The 15,542-nt window shown below is 42.2% G+C and overlaps 1 protein-coding gene across 3 annotated transcripts in view; it reads right to left on the reverse strand.

The window, feature by feature from the left end:
• LAMA2 (laminin subunit alpha 2) overlaps positions 1-15,542 on the reverse strand; it is a 1,287,603-nt gene that overhangs the window by 392,797 nt on the left and 879,264 nt on the right. For all 3 annotated transcript variants that reach the window (XM_077289387.1, XM_077289386.1, XM_077289385.1), the window contains 3 exons: positions 12,658-12,775; positions 12,255-12,389; positions 10,783-10,907 (listed from right to left, as the gene is read on the reverse strand). In XM_077289387.1, coding sequence (XP_077145502.1) covers positions 10,783-10,907; positions 12,255-12,389; positions 12,658-12,775 — 378 coding nt within the window. The remainder of the gene's footprint in view (positions 1-10,782; positions 10,908-12,254; positions 12,390-12,657; positions 12,776-15,542) is intronic.

Here is a 15,542-nt window from a genome sequence, read left to right on the forward strand (position 1 = left end):
GTTGCTATATAAACTTCCTGGATCCTTAGTCCAGTGCCTGGCATCGTTGTAATCAGATCCTTTCTGTTTGCTCCTGTCTGCTGGTCCTGGTTCGTGCAAAATTAAGCTAAGTCCTGCTTCTTTGTTTTTTGGTTATTTGCTTTGCTCTTATTTTTGTCCAGCTTGTACTAAATGTGATTCCTGACTTTGCTGGAAGCTCTAGGGGGCTGGTGTTCTCCCCCCGGGCCGTTAGACGGTTCAGGGGTTCTTGAATATCCAGCGTGGATATTTTGATAGGGTTTTTGCTGACCATATAAGTCATCTTACTATATTCTGCTATTAGCTAGTGGGCCTCTCTTTGCTAAATACCTAGCTCATTCTTACGTTTGTCTTTTCCTCTTACCTCACCGTTATTATTTGTTGGGGGCTTGTATCCAACTTTTGGGGTCTTTTCTCTGGAGGCAAGAAAGGTCTTTCTTTTCCCTTCTAGGGTTAGTTAGTTCTCCAGCTGGCGCGAGACGTCTAGAACCAACGTAGGCACGTTCCCCGGCTGCTGCTATTTGTGGTGCTAGGATTAGATATATGGTCAGCTCAGTTACCACTGCCCTATAAGCTGGTTTTTTGTGTTTGCAGACTTAGTAATTATTTCTGAGACCCTCTGCCATTGGGGTCATAACAGTATGCCAGGCCAACATTGAATGTTTAATGCATTGCAGAAGTGGGATAATAAGAAAGGAAATTCTGAGGTTTTTTTTTTTTTTTTTTTCCTCTCTTCCTCCCCTTTACCTCTGAGTGGCTTGTGCTTGCTGCAGACATGAATGTCCAGACCTTGATTACAAGTGTAGACCAGCTTGCTGCTCGTGTGCAGGGCATACAAGATTTTGTTACCAGTAGTCCAATGTCTGAACCTAAAATACCTATTCCTGAACTGTTTTCTGGAGACCAATTTAAGTTTAGGAATTTCAGGAATAATTGTAAATTGTTTCTATCTCTGAGACCCCGTTCATCTGGAGATTCAGCTCAGCAAGTTAAAATTGTTATCTCTTTTTTACGGGGCGACCCTCAGGATTGGGCTTTCTCGCTAGCGCCAGGAGATCCGGCATTGGCAAATATTGATGCGTTTTTTCTGGCGCTCGGATTGTTTTACGAGGAACCCAATCTTGAAGTTCAGGCAGAAAAAGCCTTGCTGGCTATTTCTCAGGGCCAGGATGAAGCTGAAGTGTATTGCCAAAAATTTCGGAAATGGTCCGTGCTTACTCAGTGGAATGAGTGTGCTCTGGCCGCAAATTTCAGAAATGGCCTTTCTGAAGCCATTAAGAATGTGATGGTGGGTTTCCCCATTCCTACAAGTCTGAATGATTCCATGGCGCTGGCTATTCAAATTGACCGGCGTTTGCGGGAGCGCAAAACCGCTAATCCTCTGGTGGTGTTGTCTGAACAAACACCTGATTTAATGCATTGTGATAGAATTCAGACTAGAAATGAGCGGAAAAATCATAGACGTCAGAATGGGTTGTGTTTTTACTGTGGTGATTCTACACATGTTATATCAGCATGCTCTAAACGCCTAACAAGGGTTGTTAGTCCTGTCGCCATTGGTAATTTGCAACCTAAATTTATTTTGTCTGTGACTTTAATTTGCTCATTGTCTTCTTACCCTGTTATGGCGTTTGTGGATTCAGGTGCTGCCCTGAGTCTTATGGATCTGTCATTTGCCAAGCGCTGTGGTTTTGTTCTTGAACCGTTGGTAAATCCTATTCCTCTTAGAGGTATTGATGCTACGCCATTGGCGGAAAATAAACCGCAGTTTTGGACGCAGGTAACCATGTGCATGACTCCTGAACATCGGGAGGTGATTCGTTTTCTTGTTCTGCATAAAATGCATGATTTGGTCGTTTTGGGTCTGCCATGGTTACAGACCCACAATCCAGTCTTGGATTGGAAGGCAATGTCTGTGTCAAGTTAGGGCTGTCAGGGAATTCATGCTGATTCCCCGCCGGTGTCTATTGCTTCCTCTACTCCTTCGGAAGTTCCTGAGTATTTGTCTGATTATCAGGATGTATTCAGCGAGTCCAGGTCCAGTGCTCTGCCTCCTCATAGGGACTGTGACTGCGCCATAGATTTGATTCCAGGTAGTAAATTTCCTAAGGGAAGACTATTTAATCTGTCTGTACCTGAGCATGCAGCAATGCGTTCGTATATCAAGGAGTCTCTGGAGAAGGGGCATATCCGTCCATCCTCTTCCCCTCTTGGTGCGGGATTCTTTTTTGTGGCCAAGAAGGACGGATCTTTGAGACCTTGTATTGACTATCGGCTTCTGAATAAAATCACTGTTAAATTTCAGTATCCTTTGCCTCTGTTGTCGGACTTGTTTGCCCGGATTAAAGGTGCCAAGTGGTTCACCAAGATAGATCTTCGTGGTGCGTACAACCTTGTGCGCATTAAGCAAGGAGATGAATGGAAGACAGCATTTAATACGCCCGAAGGTCATTTTGAGTACTTGGTGATGCCTTTTGGGCTCTCTAATGCTCCCTCAGTGTTTCAGTCCTTTATGCATGATATTTTCCGGAAGTATCTGGATAAATTTATGATTGTTTATCTGGATGATATTCTGGTTTTCTCTGAAGATTGGGACTCACATGTGGAGCAGGTCAGGATGGTGTTTCAGGTTTTGTGTGAGAATGCTTTGTTTGTTAAGGGCTCAAAGTGTCTCTTTGGAGTACAGAAGGTTCCCTTTTTGGGGTTTATTTTTTCCCCTTCTGCTGTGGAGATGGACCCAGTCAAGGTCCGAGCTATTCATGATTGGACTCAACCCACGTCAGTTAAGAGTCTTCAGAAGTTCTTGGGTTTTGCTAACTTCTACCGTCGTTTTATCGCTAATTTTTCTAGCGTTGTTAAACCTTTGATGGATATGACCAAGAAAGGTTCTGATGTTGCTAACTGGGCTCCTGCAGCCGTGGAGGCGTTCCAAGAGTTGAAGCGCCGGTTTACTTCGGCGCCTGTTTTGTGCCAGCCTGAAGTCTCACTTCCCTTTCAGGTCGAAGTGGATGCTTCTGAGATTGGGGCAGGGGCCGTTTTGTCGCAGAGAGGCCCTGGTTGCTCGGTAATGAGACCATGTGCTTTCTTCTCTAGGAAGTTTTCGCCTGCTGAGCGGAATTATGATGTTGGCAATCTGGAGTTGCTGGCCATGAAGTGGGCATTTGAGGAGTGGCGTCATTGGCTCGAGGGTGCTAAGCATCGTGTGGTGGTCTTGACTGATCACAAAAATTTGATGTATCTCGAGTCTGCTAAACGCCTGAATCCTAGACAGGCCCGCTGGTCATTGTTTTTCTCCCGTTTTGACTTTGTGGTCTCGTATTTACCAGGTTCAAAGAATGTGAAGGCTGATGCTCTTTCAAGGAGCTTTGTGCCTGACTCTCCTGGAGTCGCAGAACCAGTTGGTATTCTTAAAGAGGGAGCTATCTTGTCGGCCATTTCTCCTGATTTGCGACATGTGTTGCAGAGATTTCAGGCTGGTAGACCTGACTCTTGTCCACCTGACAGACTGTTTGTTCCTGATAAGTGGACCAGCAGAGTCATTTCCGAGGTTCATTCCTCGGTGTTGGCAGGGCATCCGGGAATTTTTGGCACCAGAGATCTGGTGGCTAGGTCCTTTTGGTGGCCTTCCTTGTCACGGGATGTGCGGTCATTTGTGCAGTCCTGTGGGACTTGTGCTCGAGCTAAGCCTTGCTGTTCTCGTGCCAGCGGGTTGCTCTTGCCCTTGCCTGTCCCGAAGAGGCCTTGGACACACATTTCCATGGATTTCATTTCAGATCTCCCGGTGTCTCAGGGCATGTCTGTCATCTGGGTGGTATGTGATCGCTTTTCTAAAATGGTCCATTTGGTGCCTTTGCCTAAGCTGCCTTCCTCTTCCGATCTGGTTCCTGTGTTCTTTCAGAATGTGGTTCGTTTACACGGCATTCCTGAGAATATTGTGTCTGACAGAGGATCCCAGTTTGTTTCCAGGTTCTGGCGATCCTTTTGTGCTAGGATGGGCATTGATTTGTCATTTTCGTCTGCCTTTCATCCTCAGACTAATGGACAAACGGAGCGAACTAATCAGACTCTGGAGGCTTATTTGAGGTGTTTTGTTTCGGCAGATCAAGATGATTGGGTGACCTTCTTGCCGTTGGCTGAGTTTGCCCTTAATAATCGGGCTAGTTCCGCTACTTTGGTTTCGCCATTTTTCTGCAACTCTGGTTTCCATCCTCGTTTTTCCTCGGGACATGTGGAGCCTTCTGACTGTCCTAGGGTAGTTTCTGTGGTGGATAGGTTGCAGCAGATCTGGAATCATGTGGTGGACAACTTAAAGTTGTCACAGGAGAAGGCTCAGCGTTTTGCCAACCGCCGCCGCGGTGTGGGTCCCCGACTTCGTGTTGGGGATTTGGTATGGCTGTCTTCTCGATTTGTTCCTACGAAGGTCTCCTCTCCTAAATTTAAGCCTCGCTTCATCGGTCCTTACAAGATATTGGAAATCCTTAATCCTGTGTCCTTTCGCTTGGATCTTCCGGTGTCGTTTGCCATTCACAACGTGTTCCATAGGTCTTTGTTGCGGCGGTACGTTGTACCTGTGGTTCCTTCTGTTGAGCCTCCTGCTCCGGTGTTGGTTGAGGGCGAGTTGGAGTACGTGGTGGAGAAGATCTTGGATTCTCGTCTCTCCAGACGGAGGCTTCAGTATCTGGTCAAGTGGAAGGGCTATGGTCAGGAGGATAATTCCTGGGTGGTTGCTTCTGATGTGCATGCGGCCGATTTAGTTCGTGCCTTTCACGCTGCTCATCCTGATCGCCCTGGTGGTCTTGGTGAGGGTTCGGTGACCCCTCCTTAAGGGGGGGGTACTGTTGTGAATTAGACTTTTTGGCTCCCTCTTGTGGTTACTAGTGATATGACTCTGGGATTGTCTTTCCTCAGTTTGGCACCCACCTGGGTCGTTAGTCCAGGGGTGTTGCTATATAAACTTCCTGGATCCTTAGTCCAGTGCGTGGCATCGTTGTAATCAGATCCTTTCTGTTTGCTCCTGTCTGCTGGTCCTGGTTCGTGCAAAATTAAGCTAAGTCCTGCTTCTTTGTTTTTTGGTTATTTGCTTTGCTCTTATTTTTGTCCAGCTTGTACTAAATGTGATTCCTGACTTTGCTGGAAGCTCTAGGGGGCTGGTGTTCTCCCCCCAGGCCGTTAGATGGTTCGGGGGTTCTTGAATATCCAGCGTGGATATTTTGATAGGGTTTTTGCTGACCATATAAGTCATCTTACTATATTCTGCTATTAGCTAGTGGGCCTCTCTTTGCTAAATACCTAGCTTATTCTTACGTTTGTCTTTTCCTCTTACCTCACCGTTACTATTTGTTGGTGGCTTGTATCCAACTTTTGGGGTCTTTTCTCTGGAGGCAAGAAAGGTCTTTCTTTTCCCTTCTAGGGTTAGTTAGTTCTCCGGCTGGCGCGAGACGTCTAGAACCAACGTAGGCACGTTCCCCGGCTGCTGCTATTTGTGGTGCTAGGATTAGATATATGGTCAGCTCAGTTACCACTGCCCTATGAGCTGGTTTTTTGTGTTTGCAGACTTAGTAATTATTTTTGAGACCCTCTGCCATTGGGGTCATAACAGGGACCGCCCCTGGGTGAGTATAATCTAATCTCTTTTTCTCATCTTTCAGGTTACATTGGGGGCTTATCTAGAGGCATTCCAGAATGTTGTAGATAAGCCCCTGATGCTGGTGGGCTTAGCTGATCTTCGATTTTGGGGGTGACAAGTTCCCTTTAATAAACCTAAGATGTGGAAAATAAAAAAGATACTTATACTAACATTACCTCGTATCACTCTGGTCTCTCCATTCTTTACCATGCCCTGTCTAGTCTTTATCACCACTGTAAATGCTGAGGGTCTTCATACGCTAGGCCAGGACTGATGATGAAAAAGATGTTTCTGTGCAAGCACGTGTAAGGTCACAATCTGTGCTGTGACCTGGCACGAACATGCTCGAAAACGCTCTGGGCTTCATCACAGCCTTAAATCCCTCCCAGTCTAGAGTGAAGGAATCTGGAGAATAAAAACCCTTGGCAGTTTTGATCAGAAAATGTGTCAAGGATCGGATCAGTAACAGTGAGGAACTGACGGACAAAAGAGGTGAGCAGTAAAGCGAGTACAGAATTTTTTAATAATGTTTATTCTTTTTATGATTCTTTATGGTTCAGCAAAATGGTAGTTTTTGGCAAATGTGTATTTTGGAAATATTCACAAAGAATTAAATTCCACTTGAATATAGCTGCTCATCTCTATTAGTAAAGCATAAAAAATACACTGCTTAAAAAATAAAGGGAACACTAAAATCCCCCATCCTAGATATCACTGAATGAAATATTCCAGTTGTATATCTTTATTCATTACATAGTGGAAAGTGTTAAGAACAATAAAACCTAAAAATTAACAACGTAAATCACAACTAATATCCCATGGAGGTCTGGAGTTAAAATGATGCTCAAAATCAAAGTGGAAAATAAAGTTACAGACTGATCCAACTTCAGTGGAAATGCCTCAAGACAAGGAAATGATGCTCAGTAGTATGTGTGGCCTCCACGTGCCTGTATGACCTCCCTGCAACGCCTGGGCATGCTCCTGATGAGGTGGCGGTGAGTAGGGGGTTAAGCACATTTTAAAATTGTTTTCTGCCAATCACCTAAATTAAGGAGACATGGCTGTCCAATTGAGTGTCAATCATTTTTTCTCAGAAAGTCAATACATAGCATCAGGCATGTGCACAACTCTATGTATGACACTATGCATCAATGAATACTGATTGAAACACCACAGTAAATCAGCAAAATGTGAGTATTAATACATTAAAACTTAGGTTTTAATAAGTATCATATAAAAGACAGTGATTACATAATGTAAAAACAACCCATAGAAAAACAAGTAAAGAATAAAGGCTAATCCATAATTGTGAATGTAGGTCCAGAGCAAAAATTCACTACAGGTCAGACATATAAATACATACTCAAATGACAGTGGTCACATAGTCAAATACATCTTGCTAAATATAACAGGCTCATTTGATAAAGGAGTACTCAGTCTGTGTATAAGTGAACAACCGAAAGTGAGTAAATAATAAAGGAACTCACTCACTCGTCTGTCTTGTCCAGGAGAGATCCAGGCATCTCAGACCATACTGTAGATTCCTATCTGGCTGGAAAATGGCAAGGTCTTAAAAGAGTCTTATTAAGTCCTGAAGACACTAGAAGGCCTTGTACCTAAAGACTCCCACCCTTATTAGGGCAATCCACAATTCTCCTTGTGTAGACATACCATATGCTTGCCTTGCGTGGGTACAGCATCAAAAATAAACAGGTTCTTTAAAAATCTGTATGAAGTAAGAAGCGTTTATTACGAGGTATTTAAAGAACCGGGTTATTTTTTTTATGCTGTATCAGTCTATATATGCTACACTCACTACTGGTTTGTTGATACCAAGCCCTTATGCCAACTTATGTGTGCATTTGCCTTCCCTTGATGACTTTACAAGGGAGAATTGTGTCAGGAGGCACACAGTACCAGCATTTGCTATGCCTACACAGGGACAGCTATGGACTACCTTTGAAAGGGCAGGAGTCTTTGGGTACTAGTATCTTTAGGGCTTAATATAACTCTTTTAAGACCTTGCCATTTTCTAGCCAGATGGGGATCTACAATATGGTCTGAGACATCTGTACCCCTTCTTGACGAGACAGACAAGTGAACCTGTTCTTTTACTATTTACTCACTTTCTGTGGTTCATTTATACAGAGATGAAGTACTCTATTGTCAAATGAGCCAGTTATATTTAAGAAGATGTATTTGACTGTATGACCATTGCTATATGAGTATTTATTGATATGTCAGATCTGTAGTGAATTTTTGCGCTGGGCCTACACCTACCACTGTGGATTTAGCTTTATTCTATAACTGTTTTTGCATTGTGTGTGTAGTCCCTGTTTTTTATTTGATATTTATTAAAAGCTAAGTTTAAATGTATTAATACTCACCTTTTGCTGATATACTATTTAACTAATGGGTTTATTGGGAGACTGACACATCAGTGTTTTTTTTTTGTCCTTCTTTTGCTATATATTTTGAAACAAACCAGTCCCTTCATTTATTTTTCAATTTCATATTCTCCTCTCTTTTCCAGTCTCATATTTGTATTATTTTTCCTTAGTCACATCAGAGATGGCTTCAGCATCATTGTGGGTTGAGGCGACAATGAGCAATGAAGAAGACATCTCATATTTCCAATTGCTTAAGTGCTGTCATGAATAACAGTAGCATCTAAAGGGTTTAAGTCCTGTGACTGGAGCAATTATAACACACCCAGAACCTACAGTGTTCAGAGTGGACATTGCAAGTCCATTTATTTATCGATATTTGCAGATGATACAAAACTATGTAAAGCAGTCAATACAAAAGAAGATAGTATTCTGCTACAGATGGATCTGGATAAGTTGGAAACTTGGGCCAAAAGGTAGCAGATGCGGTTTATCAATGATAAATGTAAGGTTATATACATGGGAAGAAGGAATCGATATCACCATTACACACTGAACGGGAAAATACTGGGTAAATCTGACATGGAGAAGGACTTGGGGATCCTAGTTAATGATAAACTTACCTGGAGCAGCCAGTGCCAGGCAGCGGCAGCAAAGGCAAACAGGATCAGGGGATGCATTAAAAGAGATCTGGATATGGAGCGCCCCCAGACGCAGGGCCGCGGGGTACTCGGTACCGGGGCTCTCTGTCTCGGTCCTGGGGTTGTCACGGTGGCTAGACCTGGTCCGTGACCCTGCTAAAGGGCGTCCAATGAAAGATGTGATGATGGTGCGTGGTGCAGGTCGCGATGAAATAATGAGGACACAGGGTTGCAGTATCTTTACCTCTTTACTGAAGGCTTTAGGATCCTCAATCCAGAGCACTACTAACAGGGCTGGCTGAGACCGGCCGGTCCGAAGGCACATCAAGAGTTCCCTTTGGAGATGGAAATCAGTGCCTACCTTCTAGCGCCTGTGTGTTGTAGTACCTCCCTGTTGAGCACCACGGGATAGTCCTCACAACTGTTGTGTCTGTTTCTGATGTTCTTCTCCGTCCCCGAGATGATGTGGATAGGACGCACCCGTATGACGGGGTAGGCCTGGAGTTATTCTGGGACCCTAGAGACGCCCCTCTCCCACAATTGCCTCCTTTGTCTTCATTAGGTGTTTTAGGTGAGACAGCCAACCTATAGTTAACTGTCCTGCCACTGTTTGAAGTAATACGTAGAGTCCCTTACTTCCTCGGTGCTCCGGCCACCGGCTACGCACCTCAGAAGGATGTTGCCACGGTCTTAAGGGCACGACTCCTTCTGGTTCTATCTCCTCTGCGCTGTGATCTCGCTTCTCACTTCTCCACAAATACTCCGCTTTCGTGTCCTTTCTTAGGAGTCTGCCGCTGTAACACTCAAGCACGGCTCCGTAACGTTCTGTCTGTCCTAGGCCGCTGTCAGGATCCCACCCCTGACAGGTCCTTTCTCTAGCTCTCCCTAGCTACTTTCTTCCTAACTTCCTGTCCAACCCCCAATTTTACCAGAGTGTGAGGAGTGGCCTAATAGATAGAACCACCCCCCCTGGTGGCCGGAGTATGGAGTGTAGTGTTTGTCTGTGATACCTGGTCAGGTGAGCTCCTTTAGTGCAATCAGACGTAACATCACTCCCCTTAGTGGCAGAGCGACATTACTGCAACGACCAGGACTCTGGGGCGCTGCAGATACACATAATGAGAGCATTATGCTGCCTCTGTACAAATCCCTGGTTAGACCGCACATGGGGTACTGTGTAGAGTTTTGGGCACCAGTGCTCAGGATGGATACAATGGAGCTAGAGCGAGTACAAAGGAGGGCAACAAAATTAATAAAGGGGATGGGGGAACTACAATACCCAGAGAGATTAGCAAAATTAGGATTATTTAGTCTAGAGGAAAGATGACAGAGGGGCGATCTAATAACCATGTATAAGTATATAAGAACACAATACAAATATCTCTGATGATCAGTTTGTACCTAAGAGTGTGACGGTCACAAGGGGGCATTCTCTGCATCTGGAGGAGAGAAGGTTTTTCCACCAACATGGAAGAGGATTCTTTACTGTTAGGGCAGTGAGAATCTGGAATTCCTTGCCTGAGGAGGTGGTGATGGCGAACTCAGTCGAGGGGTTCAAGAGAGGCCTGGATGTCTTCCTGGAGCGTAACAATATTGTATCTTACATAGGACATAGATCTAGGGATTTACTGTATTCTGACGGAATATAGGCTGAACTGGATGGACAAATGTCTTTTTTCGGCCTTGATAACTATGTTACTATGTTACTATGTTATTCTCTATGGGACTACTGGAGGTAGCTAAGTACAAGACTCAACTTTGTCTAGCAAACCCATAGAGAATGAATGGATAGGAGAGCGCATACTCCATTTTGACATGCCATTTCAGAGCCAAATTTTTGATTGGGTTCCCTTTGGTTGCATCCATACTGATTAGAAAGTTTTTGCCTTTACTGTGGATGGGAAGTAGCCTTTAATATTGGGAAACAATATGGTCATTAATATTTCTGCATTTTCTATCTTCTCTGGCTAATAAAGATGGGCCAGAGGGGAGAATACTCCTATATGATATTCATGTCCTATTCTATAGCACATTTAAAAGGGTTCTTTGTTGCAGATGTTTTGAGCATTCTACCATGATAATCTATTTTCACTTGTTCCCTTCTACTTACTTATTGCTTGCTATATGGAGAGGACATGCACAGAGATGGCAATCATCTGGAAACCCTCTGACTAGTCCATAGAATCCGTGGGCACACTGCTCACAATGGTCTCCCGTGGTGTTGTGCTTACAGGCCTATAAAAAAATGGAGAAAAATGATTAACAGTAAATACATTCTTTTTAAATTCAAAACATGTTTTCATTATTGTTATCCTTTTTCCAGTGGCTTTACTTTTAGATGCAAAAGATTATAGGTTGCTGCTGTCTGAGAGTTGTAAGAGTATATTCTCAGGTTTGTTGCAGAAATGGCAACTGAAAATCACTTCATACAGGGGAGTTGGACATGGTCTTCTGCAAACCCCAACCAGATGAAAGTGAATATACACACTAAGAATGAGTCACCATTTACATTGAGTAGAAATACTTAAAGGTGTTATTTCTTAAATTAATTTTTAATTAGGATGTTAAAACATGCAATAATTAACATTTTTAATTGATACTCAATTTTAAAATAATGTCGGTTTAGTCAAGGTGTTTTTAATTTACTCATCACTTTTAATTTATAAAACCCCCACTATGGGAAATTGTATAACTTTTCATAATATAATAATATGCAAATTAGTTATGCAAATACCCCAAACCATAGTTTAATGAATAATCTTTTTTAAATGTATCTTTATGGACTAGACAGAGTACAATACTACATACAAATACACTCCATTACATATTGTCACAATCTTGCCACTCGCTGTGTCCTAAGGACGCTGTGAGTGACTGCTCAGACTCCATATGGAGAGCTTGGACATGTTGGGATGTCAGTGCTGTGAGTGACAGCTCAGCCACTATATGGATAGCCGGGCATTTTGGGATGTCAATGCTGTGAGTAAGAGCTCAGCCATAGTATGGATAGCCGGGGCATGTGGGTATGTCAGTGCTGTGAGTGACACCTCAGCCAATGTATAGATACCCAGGGCATGTCGGGATGTCAGTGCTATGAGTGACAGCTCAGCCACCATATGGATAGCAGGGGAGTGTCAAGCTGTCAATGCTGTGTTTGGGTTTCCTCCAGGTGTTTTTATTTCCAGATAATTGCCACACTATTTAACTGGCTGGCAATGTCAGATCATTGCCAACTGTAGCTTCAGCTCAGTGGTGTGCTTACTCTGTAGTCTTTATTTTGATATTCTGATCTTTTACTGCCAGACCTTGGATTTGCCTTTCGACTACCCATTTGTTTAACCCCTTTAGCCTATGGCGCATTCCGACCTTAGTTACCAGACTCCGTAGTTTGCCCCTATCTGTTTGTCTTTTCCCTTGGTCTTTGACTTATGTTCCTGGCTTTTTACCTTGGACCCCTTGACCTCTCTGCCTCATGGCTAGTCCATGAGTAGTGACTAGCATCACACATGTTCTATAAAACAATTTCTTCCTTATGATGAAACAAAATCCAGAGAGAATAAAAAGGACAATGCAAAAGCATACCTGGCAAACAGATGTTTGTGGGTCACACATTTCACTGTGTCCATTGCATTGACAGGGTACACATGTCCCAAGAGTTGGGCCAGGCCTTCTACCTGGGGATGCAGAAGCCATTCTGTAGAATCCAGGGGAACATGACTAAAATAAAGTTAAGACAAATATAAGAGGTCTTAAAACTGAGACTTAACGAAATCACCATTGTAATGGTTAATTTGGTATCAGTTGGTATCATAACTGCTCTACAATAAACTTTGTGATCATCCCCCTAAAATTAATTATTCTTGCAAACTACGGATTCTTGATTTTTAGTACTATTGTGAATTTATCTGACCACAAATTTAAGATAGTTGTTGTTAATCAGGAACGCATATTGTCATCATGTCAGAAAATAAGAGTTATAAAATACCTCACATGAAAGTCCAGAATATCCTACTGGGCATTCACATTTCTCAATAAGATTGGCTCTCGGACTCATGGTGAAAGATGTGCCTTCCTCTGCTACTTCCAGAAATACTTCAGATATTCTGCAGTCCACAAAAACATTATTAATGGATGAAAAATGCATATAATAAACGTACATAAAACCATTGAATGCAAACCTAATTTGTGGCTAACTACAAGCAATTACTAATGCTTATAATATATGGTAACATTTTACAATATAAAATAAAGCATTTTGGCAAGAACAAATAGTTGCACAATGTTAATGTATTACAATAAAAAGAAAATAAACATTTTGACCTTTTGTAATCTAATAGTGGGAATAACAGTACTCTACAAATCAGAAGCAAAGTACGTTTGTAGTTAGTTTATAAAGATTTGCAATTTATTCTTGCTTAATAAAGAACATCGCCAACGGAAATACAAAAACACACATATATGCACTTGATTACATTTTAATGTCTGTCAGAAAAACCATAGGCTACTTCAAATGTGGCCATTACAATTTTGTATGTAATACACTTTTTGGAGATAAAACATGGTCTTTCTGTTGCTGTGGTTCTTATTTTGTGTCATAGCATTTATGTGAATATCTGTTTGCTCTTGTAGCAGGTCAGAATGTGCTTTGTCAAAACAAAAACTGATTTTATCAACTAAAAATCCAAATTTTTCCCAATATCTCAACAAATACAGGGTGGTCCAAAAGTAGGTGGACAGTATGTGTAATAGAGTTATGAAAGATCATTTATTTTCTGTGTGTGTGAGGAATCTCTTGGTTCTGTGAACTAGGTTGTATGGGCTCGGGGCAGGCTTAGTGCCTTTAGAATTCTGGATCATCCGGAGAGGAGATTGTGTGTACGAATTCAGGGCTGGCATCAGGCCATTAGAATTCTGGCTTCTCCGGAGAGGAGTTTTATGCATGCTTGGAGTCCACTACTGGTTCTCCTGCCCCAGTGGGGCTTGCATACGCCTGTGAAGCTAACAGGGTTCGCGTTTAGTGCTATTATCCCTCTGCTGCTGTGTGCCTATAAACGCACCTCTGCTGCAGAGTTTTTTTCACGTTGCTGTGTGCAATTGGCACAGCCACATGCTTGTCCGCTGATTGATGTTTAACTCAGTGCCAGTCAGTTACGCTCGCTGCTTGTTTCGTCACTGTCCTCTTAGCTGCAGTATACCATCTCTGCATGGTGGACCCCGGGTGAAGAACACACTTTATTATCATATCTTATTTAGTGCATTCCACCGCCCCTAACATGTCCTCTCATCAGCTGACTCCTGTGACCGGTGGTAAAAAGGTTATCTGTATGACAGCATGGGAATCGCTGCCCTCTGACTGGCGGCATCAAACTTATCACCTATCAGAGCCGGTGTTTCTCATGTTGTCACACATATGACAGCATGGGAAACACCTTATGTTTGAGCCCCCAATTTATTTGAATGGGGTCTAGGTTCAAGTTTTTAAAATGTTTGGCAGAACCGGCTGGACCAGGTTCACCCATCTTTATGGCTTCGGGTCATGAATTGCATATGAATTTGTTTTCATTTATTTATTTTATCCACACTTCCTGTTACACGATACAATGTTCTAAAGTTGTTATAGTCAGGTAAATGGAAAACTTCTTTTTCGACTTGTATGGCATATTCTCTGTGCCTTCTATAGCATTATTCAATTATTGGAATAGATACACGGCACTCTTGAAGACAGTGATGCAGGATCTCAAGAAGGGTTTCACCCTGTGTATATGAATAACATATATGATACTTGGCACTCCAAAACATGCAGTGGAATTTTTTATTTTGGCAAACCAAACTACAAGTCAATGATGTTTGTATTTTCATACAACGATGATGATCAGCCAGCATTATAGTGTGAGTCAATCTCTCAAGTGAGTTCTTACAGATTCCTTCCAGTTTTTAGTTTAAAACCGGGGATTACCAACAGGAATCTCGACATCTATTAAAGCTACATTGTGCTACAATAGCAGAATATTTGAAATTACAACACATGGCTTTAGAGTTCCTCATAGACCTACCCTCTTCAAGGACAATCCTGAGTTCTGTCACACATTTGAACAGATTTTGATCAAATGATATTTTGACCTAGTGGTCATTACAGTGGACGATTCACAGAAGTCCTTTAGTTCAACCAAATTAAAGATTGATTCAAACAACTCTCAACTTAAAACAATGTTGAAACCTCTCCCAAAGAAAAATGTCAGAACAACCTCACTAATCATCAATAAGGAAATGGTACACATTTGTCATAGACGCAGAGCATTATCCTCAGAATCATGTCTTTAAATGACATGATACCCCACATGCAAAGTCATCACACTTCACCAGATACATAAGAAACAGACTTCCACAACCGCCTTTTTTAGGTCACAGAGGCAGACCTAATACAAGAGAAAATCGAGATGGGGAGGACAATGTTCGAGATAATGTACCATTCCTCAGGGTGACCAAGTCACAGGTATGAATTTTCCTTTGGTAGTCAATATTTCATTCAAAAACCTGGATCCTGCCCAATTGTCCTTATTACAGAAAAGACTTTCATTCTGTCCAACCTATAAACTCTATATAACAAGAAAGATATCGTAATTAAATTATTCAATTATTGATGTTGAGATAACAAAACTTTTATTGCACATAAAAAAGCCACCATATGTAATTTTGACTTTTTGGTCTGTGTAGGCCTTCTTCAGAACTAAAGGTAATGAACAACAGAATAAAGTCAAATATACATACAGACCATAGAAATCCATATATTAGTTCATTATGCAAATAAAGGGGATCATATCTAAATACCGTAAAATAGATCACGTAGACATATAATTAAAATGTAATTAT

The sequence above is a fragment of the Ranitomeya variabilis genome, chromosome 2, assembly GCF_051348905.1.
Source record: "Ranitomeya variabilis isolate aRanVar5 chromosome 2, aRanVar5.hap1, whole genome shotgun sequence".
NCBI classification, from domain to species: domain Eukaryota; kingdom Metazoa; phylum Chordata; class Amphibia; order Anura; family Dendrobatidae; genus Ranitomeya; species Ranitomeya variabilis.